This window comes from Kwoniella botswanensis, chromosome 1 (assembly GCF_036426115.1).
Source record: "Kwoniella botswanensis chromosome 1, complete sequence".
NCBI lineage: Eukaryota > Fungi > Basidiomycota > Tremellomycetes > Tremellales > Cryptococcaceae > Kwoniella > Kwoniella botswanensis.
The window spans coordinates 11018502-11031461 of record NC_088599.1 but is presented as its reverse complement, the minus strand read 5'-3'; the positions used below and the strand labels follow the sequence as shown (position 1 = coordinate 11031461).

At 45.3% G+C, this 12960-nt stretch overlaps 2 protein-coding genes across 2 annotated transcripts; one reads left to right on the top strand and one right to left on the bottom strand.

The window, feature by feature from the left end:
• Nucleotides 1-956: 956 nt before the first annotated feature.
• L199_004146 (uncharacterized protein) lies at nt 957-11093 on the top strand (the record flags this gene model as incomplete). Its single annotated transcript, XM_064889874.1, has 14 exons — nt 957-1409; nt 1464-2492; nt 2552-6101; nt 6177-6324; nt 6387-6732; nt 6809-7109; nt 7168-7823; nt 7886-8130; nt 8191-8583; nt 8638-8917; nt 8969-10138; nt 10208-10337; nt 10401-10945; nt 11010-11093. The coding sequence occupies 14 exons, from the start codon at nt 957-959 to the stop codon at nt 11091-11093; spliced, it is 9330 nt and encodes a 3109-aa protein (XP_064745946.1).
• Nucleotides 11094-11413: 320 nt separating this feature from the next.
• Nucleotides 11414-12788, bottom strand: L199_004145 (uncharacterized protein; the record flags this gene model as incomplete). Its single annotated transcript, XM_064889873.1, has 9 exons — nt 11414-11468; nt 11568-11780; nt 11858-11934; nt 11988-12155; nt 12230-12243; nt 12319-12472; nt 12561-12593; nt 12647-12688; nt 12753-12788. The coding sequence occupies 9 exons, from the start codon at nt 12786-12788 to the stop codon at nt 11414-11416; spliced, it is 792 nt and encodes a 263-aa protein (XP_064745945.1).
• Nucleotides 12789-12960: the final 172 nt, after the last annotated feature.

Below are 12960 nucleotides of genomic sequence, written 5' to 3'. Positions count from 1 at the left end.
GAGATAAACTGATCAGGATGGAGCGAATGGAAGGAGTTCTTTGGATTTGACTGCGAGAGGCTTGGATCGTAGGGTTCGAAATGGATTGCTGTATTTTGCGATTGCGTGGACGTGGATTATAGGGGCTGGTGTATAGATGACTTGACTAATCTCTCGATACTTGATAGCGTTGGGTTGATCCATTGATTTCCTCCTTGTGCAGGATACGACATGGTTGTAAGTTATTTTTCTCTTGCTATTGCTTCGACTCTTCAACGGGATCAAATTTGGCTTGAATAGGAATTACAAATGGTTTGTAATCGGGTGATCGACCGCGGATAGGGGTGGATTAGAAAGTGATGTGTCACGTGATGCATGTTCACAGGGGAGATAACCCAAGTCGACGGTGGTGACGTCTGTCTCGTCCTTGACAACGGATACAGTGCTCAATCAAGGCCCAACATGAAATTCCTTTCATTCCTTCGCAAGTCCATCTTTCTCAACCTTGAAAATTGAAACTACCCCGATAACCAGCCACGACTCACTAGTCTTATCCGAGCCATCAAGTCTCGTGTCGTACGTGCTCCCCAGGCCGTGATCGGATAGCCCATGGACGGATTCGAACTATGATCATCATTAGTGACTAGCGGTGTTCGCTTGACCGGGCCTTGAACTTTATCCCCCAAAAATCATTAATCTTGGTACTGTAAGTTGCAATCCGCATCTACTATACGTACTCTCATGATCTACCATCGAGCGGTAAACACATAAATATCAGATATCTTTGCCGCTTCATGCTGTCTCTCTCTTCAATCTACATCTTATCTTCCTACGAACACTCTTATATCACTATTGCCGTGTGTCTTGCTAAATTTGCACTTCTACAATAGTCATCTTGTCAATCTCTTTCACCTTCACAGACTATACTCTATCTTATAGCATCTTCCCGCTCATGCCCTAAGGGGCTCAGCGTCATCATGACACTATCACTTCAACTCACCCACCCTAAAATATATCTCATACCAACCATCCTCCTCCTCCTGACACTCGTGTGGACAAGAGGGGTATCATCACCCATCTATCTCCTCATATCAATCTTGTCTTTATGGTGGAAGATCATCCGATTCAGTGTTAAATGGTTCTTCTACCTCGTCATCCCCACATTATTACCTCAATATTACATCTTATGGCCTTGGGTCATCCGCCATAAAATCCCCCAAGCCCGTGCCGCCAGGTTCAGCATAGTAGGAGCTTTCAGAGGATTAGAATGGAAAAAAGATGATGTCGATGTCAGAGCTGAGAGCGGAGCTTGGAGATGGGGAGGTAGAAAGAATGAAGGTGTAGGATACTTCGTTTACAGGATTGAAGATGTTGTGGTAAAAGTCCGGAATGGTGCGGGCAAAGCACTGAATATCAACCAACCGTCTCAAGTAAGTCAGAGCTCCTTGAATGATCACGATATGACAGCTAACCTTTGTCTGCAGACATCTATACCTCTGAGGTCAGGGTTACCACCACTGCTTCGCTCAGTATTCCAAACAGACGGCTTTCTCGTCAAGAACTTCATATGGGCAATCCAAGTTGTCATCCATTACATCCCTGGATTCGCCCGAATTCTGTCAATTGAGCTCAAAAACTGCCGTATTATCTTGGAAGATTTTGACAATATCGAATTAGTCTTTGACGAGTTTAGCTTCGGTGCAATGATCAATTTCCAGGGTGTCGCCGATGCAGAACCACCCAACCCTTACCAGCCCAATACACCTACACCCTCACCTCAAGCAGGATGTCAAGAGTTCATGCGACAAAACCCACTCATATATTCACCTTCTTTCGCTGAAAGAGGCAGAACTTCGACTTTGACTTTTTCGCCACCAAACTCACCGCCATGGTCGCCTATCAGCTCACCTCCTATGTCGCCTACGTTCGGATCTTTGGCCATTCCTGAGCCATCCTTGGGAGGTACACCAAGTCGATATGAAAGATCCACATCCCGTTTGGCCGATGCGAGAAGAAGAGCGTCGGTCTTCTCGAGTAGCACCAGTGCAACCGCTGGATATGTATGGAATAGAGTGACAGGACGATTATACGGTTCCGTAGTAGGAACAGCTTCTGTGGTCAACGTAAGATTGGTACAACGAAAATCATCGATCTTGCAACAATCCGATAGCGTGTCTACTCAGGCACTCTCAAATTCGACCTCTTTCCGCTCCATACATGCACTTCTTCGTCATACGACGTCAAATCACCTCCCTCCAATCACGAATGAAGGATTTGAGACGCTGATAGGAGTGAGCGGTAGGACCAAAGCTTCCCTTGGTCTAGGCTTCGGGCCGAAGAAAGGTTTGTGGGGTGAAGATACCCTTGAAGGCCAGCTGGAGGCAGGGGAAGTGAAGGCTCATATCGAAGGAGTTCAAAAGCTTTTAGACATGGCTAAGAGGCATAACCGAAGATCCGGGAAGAGACCAGTACATGTCAGACCTAACAGGTGGAGCTCAAGAGGATGGTCAAGAGTGAGTTGCTCTGATTCGACATGATATGCCGCTGATATACTTGCATTTTTACCTTGCAGACTGTTCTCCGAGCTATTAGATCAGTCAATGTGAACCTACAAAAATTTACCGTAGTTCACTATCTATCCTCACCTGCAAATCCATCCCCCTCCTCCGTACCACCAGCCAACGAAAGATACACCGTGTCTATCGATCTTACCCGTCTAGATCTGACACTCACCGCAGCTGATTCATCCAACAATGAACGAGCACGAAACGCTTTCGGGACCAACCCAGCACCAGAATCCAAGATACGAGGAGTCGGATTTTCAGTCAATTGGGAATCTATTAACCTCGATTGCCTCGCACCTCAGGAGAAGTCTGAGGAGAAAAGTCAACTTTTTGTCGTTCAGAATGGCGCCATTGATGGTTTCTCCTCCTGGAGACCGGCCGGGTGGAGGCGGGAGGAACTCCTCTTTTCTAGCGATCCCAACCTTGCTTTGATTGTTTTACGAGGTGAAATCGGTTCTGTAAATACAGCCATCGACCTTCAGCTTCTCCATGAGCTGGCTGCCGCTTGGCGACTGACCCATCCGAAAGAAAAAGCACAGCAAGCTGTAGATCAAGTTCAACAACAATCTCAGCATAATCTCCCGCCCCGACTCCGTATGGTCTTCAATGTTGGTCACATTTCAGCTCATCTCGCGGACCGACTGTCAGAGAACTCGACCGCACTCACATTCGACTCCGATGGTGTACACCTAGGCTGTTTTACTGCCTTCTCGGACCTGGTTGGCCGACGAAGGGACAAGACCACCAACCGGAAAGCATTCGAGGATGAGGAGAAAATAAGAGAAAATCGAAACAAGCTAAAATGCGTCGATCTTGTTCTTCCATCATCAGACCTCCCTTCAGAAGCCAGACGACCCCCAGACCGACCCGCTGCCTTCTTATACGAGGACTTCTCGACTTGCCTTCGAGGTGATGCCCAAATGAACATAGAGCCTATCAGAATCAAGATCAAATTATCCGATGACAAGTTTTCGGAACTTGCAAGTATAGGAAGAATACATGGTACGGTCGGTGGAGATGTTTTCGGACGAACCAATTACATCGATGGAAGAGGATTTATAGAGTCAACTTCTTTTGACTGGGCTTCATTGTCTTCCAGTGTGGATCTCGGCATAGACGAAGGAATACACATCAATCTCTGGAGGAAGGATGTTATTGATGCTCTGATAGCGATGGGCCAAGCACATCAACAAGGATCATCTCAGGAACCTCGAAGATCGGCTTCGCAGACCAAAAGTCCACTCGACAGACTGCCGTCCGGTATGTCAGCTCGATTCTCGCTGGGCACTATCAATCTTTTCGTGGGTCACAAAGATATCAACCCTGCATTGCATAGTACCAACGGCTCTCCTGTACGAGGCACATGGATACAGACGTCAGCGGTATTTGAATATGCCTTGTATAGGCATTACGCTCAAGCTTTCCCTTGGCGCCACCAGCTCACCGCGCCCACACGTGTGAAACTTCATCTTCCAGAAGATATCACCGTTCAAGCACTTGCTTTCGCCAGCAGATATAGACCCAATGGCGGATCAGCAGCTTTGACGTCGCTTGTAGTGGAAGACTTGGTAATGCAGCCTATATACAACGGACAGAAGTTTGCTGCGAGAGGTGGAACCCGACAGAAATTAGTGGTCAAATCTGTACCAAGCAACGAACTCAAGGAGGATCAGTGTCATTGGGGTTCTCAGAGGTTATGGGCCCGTCTGAAGGCTGTAAGGGAAAAGGAGATGCAACAACTGCCTGATGATCAAAGGCATACATCGACTCTTCCTCCATTGGAAGATTATCTCTCAAAACTCGAATATAACGTGCCTCCAATCGAAGTCACCGGTACGGAACAGGCACAAAGACCTTGGCTCAGAGTGAAAAATACTCGATTACACCTTACCATCCAGCAAACAAAGGCAGACGTAGATACCGAGTTCAAAATCACAGCACGATTTGATAATGTCGCTATGATCAGCAACCACTCTCACCTCTATTCCAACCTGCATACCGCTCTTACCCTCAGAAAGTTGGCCAATGCTTGGAAACGACCCAAGGTCATCGATAATACTCCGCGACAGTCTTCCAACCTCAGCATCAGCATCTTGATACCCAACTTCACGGCTCACTTTGCTTTCCCACTCAAGGAACAAATTTACCTTTACTCGTCCCACGTATCTATCAATAAGTTACCCTCTAAAGGGTTATCAGTCTCTGCTGATCAGGCATTAGTGTACGTGCCTTCCCCAACTATAGTTGGTGACTGGGAGGAACTTGGTCGAATCAAGAAGCTAGCAATTCAGTTTTCTGATCCCGGATCACCTCTGCTGATACACCCAAAGATTGAGGCTATCCGGGTTAGGATACCGCACAAATACCTCATGAATAGTCTCATTCTGGATATCAACGTGACCATAAAAGCTCTCAAGGTTATAATTGTAAACTTCTTCAGATCTAGCGAATTCATCACTCGACATAGGTCGATAGCAGAACAACCCAAACGAGTGCCCAAGATCTGCCTTGAGATAGGTTACATCTCTTTAGAAGCGAAAGATGACGCAGCCGATACTAGTCTCAACTTGATTTGGCGAGCTGGATTCTTGGAGCAGGCCAAACGAAATTCTTTGGAAGACGTTTTCGCAAAGAAGATCCTCATACTGAACAACAATTCCAACTCGTCATCGGAAGATAGCCTGCATGATAATGGATCCAACCGACCCGAGCCCAGACTTACGAAGAAGGCTACGGTTACTCCCGAAGAAGCTAGACAACGACTTGATTCCCATTTAGCTGGCAACTGGATTAAGAGGATGAAAGCTGCGAAACACGAACAGAGAAGACGGGAAGCCATGACGTTGAAACCCATGCATGGGTGTGGACCAAATATCAAGCTACCTATCAGTATCGTTCCTTCAAGTCAAACTGCCCCATTGTTCCGAGCGACATTTCAGGATGCCAAGTTCACTGTGTCGGATCCTGGTCTAGGACGTAATGAAATCATCGAGTATATGGGTAAAGTCTCATCACCCTTTGACGAAGGTACGGAATTCTCCCTGATGGTCCCTCTGAAATTGGATTGGACAATGTCAGAAGCGAAATGTACTTTACGAGATTATCCTCTACCGATGTTGAGAATCCAGCCTTCCAGCTGTGTTCCTCCTACGCAAGATGGAATGCTATCACCACCGACGTTCCAAATGACCTCCACTATAATCATTGCAGAGGAATTCGCCAATGATGATTCTACAGTTTACGTACCTGTCGAGGTCCTTCCCAAACACTGTGGTGGACCAGCCTATGAGGGGTTATGGGTGAATGTGGCCAAGACAATTATGCCTGTTAAACTGTATGGTGAACCTAGATTCAAGATCAATTCGAAGAAGACAACAGAATTCACTTGGGGAATGTCATACCAATTTGCTGTACAGGATTTCGTCAAAGTGATCGAGACCTTCTCTCATCCCCCTCGAGACCCTTCACCCAAGTTAGGTGCGTTCGATAAGATGAGGCTGATCTGTCATTTGAAACCGATCGTAGAGTTTGAGGGACCAGTGCATCTACATTTGAAAGGTAAGTCCAAAAGGAACCTAAAACAATGTCGTAGAGAACTAGAGGCTCACTGAATGACGTATCTTGGATATTCAGGTACCTTCGATCCATACCAGCTTACTGGGCTTGGGGCTGGTTTCGCCTTAGCTTGGAAAGGCAACACCAAATTGCTGATCAATCAGCCGAATGAAGATCACGAAGCTGTACAGATCGTAGCGGATCATTTGCTGGTAGCTATACCGGAGTGAGTCTGATGAAATTTCACGGTACAGCTAACAATAATACTGATTACCTTTTTGCCCCTAGCTTAACCGCTCTCAACGATAGTGCCGCGACAGGCTCACCGACCAGATCAGATGACACTTCCACTCCTTTATCTGGATCTACGTTTACACATGGAGCCGACGAATCTGAGTCATCTCTGATCAACCGACGATATACCAAACCTTGCGCCAAATTCGTGAATGGTACCAAAGTCGGATTTGGATTCGGCCGAGAGAGGACTTGCAGACCATGGGACTGCGAGAATGGGTGTGGAGATACGGATAATCACTTGCATAGGAAATGCAGAAAATTCGATTTCCTTCCTCACCAGAAGGTCATCTTAAGGAGTCCGGAGGCTATCAAGAGGGAAGAGGAGAAAGTAGGAAGAGTGAGTGATAGGATGGCCACAATCTATATTGACCTTGAACATCATACTCCATGCTGACATGTGGTTGTATATCCAGCCCGTCGACTCCTACGAAGGCTTCCGATCCGATTATACCCATTTCTCCGTCTCGGTCATTGCTCCTACCCACCCTGTCGTCGAACAGCGATTGGAGAATGAAGATCCAGCCAATGTCAACAGCTTCCATTGCACACCGAAAGCGATGCACCATTTCCTGAGATGGTGGAGACTTTTCAACCATGTGACGTGGCTTCCTACACGTGAGGGGCCACAAGAAGGTGGCTCGCCGGGAAGTCTCTACATCGGTTCTCGAAGGAAGTCAAAGAAAGAGAGTAAACCTCTTGCTACGCTTAAAGTGAGTTAGTGTCTGCATCGATCAAAGCTGACTGAACCAGTACCGCTTCGATCTGAAACCAGTATACGTCTCACATATATACCCTCAAGTGACTAAGGAACTATGGGCGCAAGGGAAATCCGAATCCTTAGGCATCAAGGTCCGAGCTGGACGACTGCTTTTCGATGCTCATCAAAGATTACAAGAGAAGATGGAATACAAAGAGAAACTCCAAGAATTCAGAGCCAACACTCATCGACCGCTCTATGCTGCTGATGTCGTCGCCGATGATCTTACGATCAAAGGCATAAGAGCGCATTTCATCGAGCGGGTCAGGCTTGATGCTCAGCTATATGAAGCTTTACCTCGAGCATCTGAATTACCTCGAGGAACGAAAGTATGGTTCGATCTTACCGACTATATAGATGCGGATAGGAAACCATTAGACGAAGATCCTCAGGTTGAGATTGTCGATTTCGGAGACTGCCCACATGTCTACTTCTGTCGAAGAACCAATACGACGGATTTGAATCAAAATGCCAAACGTGATGATAAGGACCGGAAATCAGCATCTGATGGAGTAGAGAGTAGTAAATTCGGTTTTGAGAAGACCCATCATTGTTATCTTGATGAAGCTGAGACTAGAGCAGAGGTGGACATGAGGATTGTTAGAAAGAGAATAGCGGAATTGCAAGCTAGATTGGAAAGTTATCCTACCGCCAATAGTGCTGAATACCAAGTGAGCCCCCCTGTTGTTGAAATCATAGAAATCATATGCAAGAAGCTGATCTGTGGATCTAGAATGACCTGATGATCACTCAAAATGCTATCAACCTGCTTAAGAAACACCTTGTGAAGATTGAGCGCCACAATCCGGTTCAATTTGATGAGTCTGGTAGACGGAAATCACCAGAAAGACCTTTCCAAGATACGATTGAAGTTCATTCCCCGAGACTCTTCTACAACGATCTTAGTAGACCTTTGCTCTGGGCGTATGCGTATTCTGTTAGTGATAGGAGGAAAGAAGAGTATCATGTTTCTCACGTGTAAGTGTATCGCATGATCGCACCGTGATATTCATCGTCTGACATGAGTGATACCTATAGGTCTTTACGAAACTATCGAGAACAATTCATCCGCCGAAGGAAACGATTTCTGGAAGCTTTAGATAACAGTGAACCGCACGAGACGAATGTCCCCGAAGATATGGTTGGCCAACTGGCCAAATCGTTGACCGAAAAACCTCTGGACTCTATCTTCCAATTCCTGAATATCGATAATAACCCTGCGGCCTATCGAACGGCCAGCCTCGGTATACCATCGGAGTGCACCTTGAGACCGAAAATGCAAATATCAATTTTCAAACCTCAGATCGCTTTGAGAAGCAACGCGACGGAAAGTGCGATCGTACTTTTGGCCGTTGAAGAAGCGTCCATCAAGAGATTCGCGGTAGAAGATCCTGAATCAGAAGCTGATGTCACTTCAGACGTACTCACCAGGTGAGTTCTAGGCAACGACAGCGAGACTTATGCTGACCGGTCATTACGTTTTAGGAGCTATGCGTTGTTGAAAGAAGTGCAAGCGTTCTATCCTACTACAGAAGCACTCAATAGGGAAAGATCAGGAACCGTCTCGAGTGGATTGGATTTCGTACCTCTCGAAATCTTCCTTGATGCGAAGAGTCAAGCGACGGACTACGACCGAATTCTCCTCCGAACTGATATCGCTGGGTCTTACGATAAGTTTAATCGACTAAGGATCCCCAGACAGTTGAGATGGCCCAAAGCTGTGAATGAGAATGGTGATCCGATCGAACATCTCAGAATCCATCAGGTAAATGTCATCCTTTATCCCAAAAGAGCAATGCTGATGCGTATCCTGTAGGACCTCATGACAATCATAACACCTCAAATCAAACTTTTCGCTACGTCAAAACACTACGACGCCCTATACACCATCATCACCGACTTGCTCATCTACTCTGATCCAGATCATCAACATCGAAATCAAGCTGTCAAAGATTTCAGTCGACAATTTGATTCTGCCGATCGAGACACAAATCGATTACTCGTGGATATCCATACATTACAGCAGACTATGCGACACCTTATGGAATTACAACGAGGATATGAGACAAATTTAGAGAAGTTGGAAGAAGCGGGTAAAGATGAGTTATTTAAGATTCGAGCAGACCTTGCAGAAGGATATGAAAGCTTGTACACCATCAATGCAATGATCGCCAATACTCTCGCTAAAGATGATGCTAGAGCTTTCCTGAAGAATGCTTTACGATTAGATATACGACTTAGAGAAGTGTCCTGGCGGATGCTCAAGGAAGATTGTATATCCTCCTTAGCTCAGGTCACAATGGGTTCAGCTCTATGTTCCTACAGCAACAACAAGAATGGTTCGACAGATTGTGCGTTGGTCCTGGGCACCGTCCTGGTCAGCTCCTTAGCACCCGACGCAAAATTCGATGGAATGATTGTCAGTCAAGATACTTCGACTTGGAAGAAGAAAGGTAGACCGCCTTTCGCAAAAGTATACTGGAGTTCGTACCCGCCTATCGGGGGTATACCGGTCTTCCCCGTAGTCGACGTGGAACTTGCAAGTGTTAGGTTTGGTATAGAAGAGAAAATGGGTCATCAGGTTGTAGATTACATTTTCTCAGATCGAATTAGGAGAAGAAGAGAACGAGCAAAACTTCAGCAATCCATGAACGGTAACGGTGCTGCTCCCAATGGTATGAATAGTACGAAAACGAAATCCGACAAGGCGGATACCAGGTCGATATCTTCCAAGGCGACGTTATCAACCGATGATTTGAGCATACCATCTTCGACTACCATGGCTCCATCATCAAGAAATGAGCTTTATCCTCTATCGAGATCTAGATCACAGGTGTCCATCAACTCGCATAATGATATTGAGACGATATCGGCATTCAACAATGGTCAAAACGACGACGCGAAAGAGATGAGGGCAAGAGCTTCGACGAATAGGTATTTCGGGAAAATAAGCTTCCATAGAATGAATTTGACTTTGAGCTATACTGTGAGTGCAGATCGTCTACCTCTTTTGCCATATGACGAGTGTTTGAAAGCTGACCATTTGAGTGTTTAGCGAGACGATACTAGAAAACATAGTACGTTGAGTATGCCTGAATGTGTGAATTTCAACTTCAAAGCTCCCGATTTGGTGTATACCGGTAAATACTGGGTACCCGAGGAAATCTTCGAACATGTGAAGAAAGGTATGACAGTTTTCTTACAATCATACTGTATAACGTGCTGATGTTGGTGATCTGAAATTATAGACCTGAAATCATCGGCGTATGCTCAATGGACTGAACTAATCCCTCAGATATTCAAACAGACTTCATTATTCAGATCAAAGAGGACTTTGAGAAACTTGACTGAACGAACTACCAAAGCTGTTGGAAACAATCTACCATCACCTTTGAAACATATCACCACTCACTCTTCGACATCCGCATCAATCCCTTCTACCAATCGGGATGATGAACCGACTCAGGTGGGGAGTGTAGAAAGGATAAAATCATCAAGTATGAAAAGTCATAAATCCGATCATAACCAGACGATATCCACTTCACCATCAAATATGATAATGTTAGCGGAATCGCCTCAAGTTGATACGCCTTCTACCTACTCGACAAACGGTAGTGGAAGTGGAAGTAGATCGATCAGATCGAATGGAGGAGGTGCAGGGTTGAAATCAGATGATGATACTGAAGATGATCATGAACATGAGCATGAGCATAAGGAAAAGGGACTGAAAGGGTTATTAGGCAAGTTCGGAGTTGGTAAACATCACTATAGTAACAATCATTCAACGGATGAGGTGAATTATCCCCGTGCCCGTATGACGAATGAAACAGGAGCTGACAATGGTTTGTTATATGTAGTTATCAAGAATCAGATCCAGAGTTACAAGTAATTCATCTTTGGATCGGAAATCTCATCAAACATCTTCAATCTCATTTGGATGATCCTACCGAACTATACAAGGACACAAACACAGATCAAATGAGAATTGGGTTGGACCATCTGTAGCGTTGATTTCTATTTATATATCTATTCACCTTGCATACGATATACTCCTTTTTTGATGATTGTTTCGTTCCTTGTTGTTCATTCCACTAGGACGATTGTTGTATATATTTTACGATTGATATTTTTGGATTATCACAACGAAATCAATGCATTGTTTGAATGACAATATCGTGCATCATATGCGCATATTTGTAATCAACATATTCCCAGCTATGAAAAATGTCAATCATCTTTACCCTCCGTTGAACCTGTTAAACTATAACTTTGCTTGGGTAGCTACTAACGATCCACCATCTATGGGAATGACCGTACTGTAAAATATTATCAGGGCTCAGCAGCGAGACCCCTTTCTCGTCTTCTTGTGATTGTAGGGATGACAGATCTTGTCAAAAGAAGGCATTCTTACTCACCCAGTCACCCACTCTCCTCCTTTGGAAGATAACCACAAACAAGCTGCCGCTACGTCCGTTGGCTCACCGATCCTCTTCATCGGTAAACTATCTGCTAGTTCTTTTTCGAAATTGTCTAGAGTGAATTTCATCATTCTACTTCTGAATGGACCTAGAGCTAGGGTGTTGACTGCTATACTTGGACCGAGACGTGTGGAAAGGTGTTTCGATAATCTACATTGGGAAACAAACAGATTAGTATGAAGCGCGATGAATCTTGTTATTTGAATGAACATGTCTGGATGACTCACTGGTGTAGAGCTGCTTTGGAAGCTGAATATGCGTATGTCTCTAGACCGGGAGGATTCACACCGTTAATGGAACCAATCTATTACGAGTGGTTAGTATCGCAGTAACAGCAATATTCTATACAACACTCACGTTGATTATCCTACCAACGAATCCGCCTTCCTGAGCTTTGCTCAACAACGGTACCAATTTCTGAGTCAAGGTGAATACTCGTTGTACGTTGAGGGTCATCAATTTGGTAAATGCTGAATCGGGATAAGTTGATAGTTCTTCTCCCCAAGTTGCACCGGAATTATTGACCTGAAGAATGTGTTATATGCATGTCATCAGCTGCTGAGAGATTTGACTCAGTACCAAAGGGATAGCTAGCTTACCAGTATGTGGAGTACTAATAAGGAAGAAGTGTCAGGATTTAGCTTCTATAGATCCAAACGGCAATTGCTGAAAGAAATGATCGGCTAACCTTTCTCCCTCTTCTTCAATTCCGCTACTACCCTCTCGCATTCTTCGTATTTCGATAAATCAGCTGGTATGGCTATACACTCTCCTGGACCATCTTTCGTCAATCTTTTGGCTGTCTCTTCGCATGCCTTGACGTCTCGGGATGATATATAGACCTATACAGTGGTGGAGATAAACACATCAGTAGACTGCGATATTGACTGCGATCTCGTTCAAGCTTATAGGCTGACCAGCATGACTTACCTTGGCTCCGTTCGCAGTGTATCCAGCTGCTATCTACAAGGAGAACATCCTCAGTACGCTGGTCTCGATTGAACGGTATAGCTCACCATCTCCCCCACGCCTCGACCCCCTCCAGTCACGAGGACAACCTGCAAGATAGCTCGATGAGTAATTTATCCCAAGAGTACAAAGGTAGAGGGAGACACTTCTCACCTTTCCTTTGACGTCGAACAAGCTGTTGATGTCCATGTCGATGTTGCTATGGATACTGGTATGGGTGTGAACGTAGTCAACAACGAAGAGGGGGAAGCTGATGGAATTGTACTTGTAAGATGGATGTGGTCGATGGATGGATCGTGTTCGGTTAAATCACGCCGAGATAACCGGAGTTGGTCCACTCGAAATGTACCACTGATAAAAC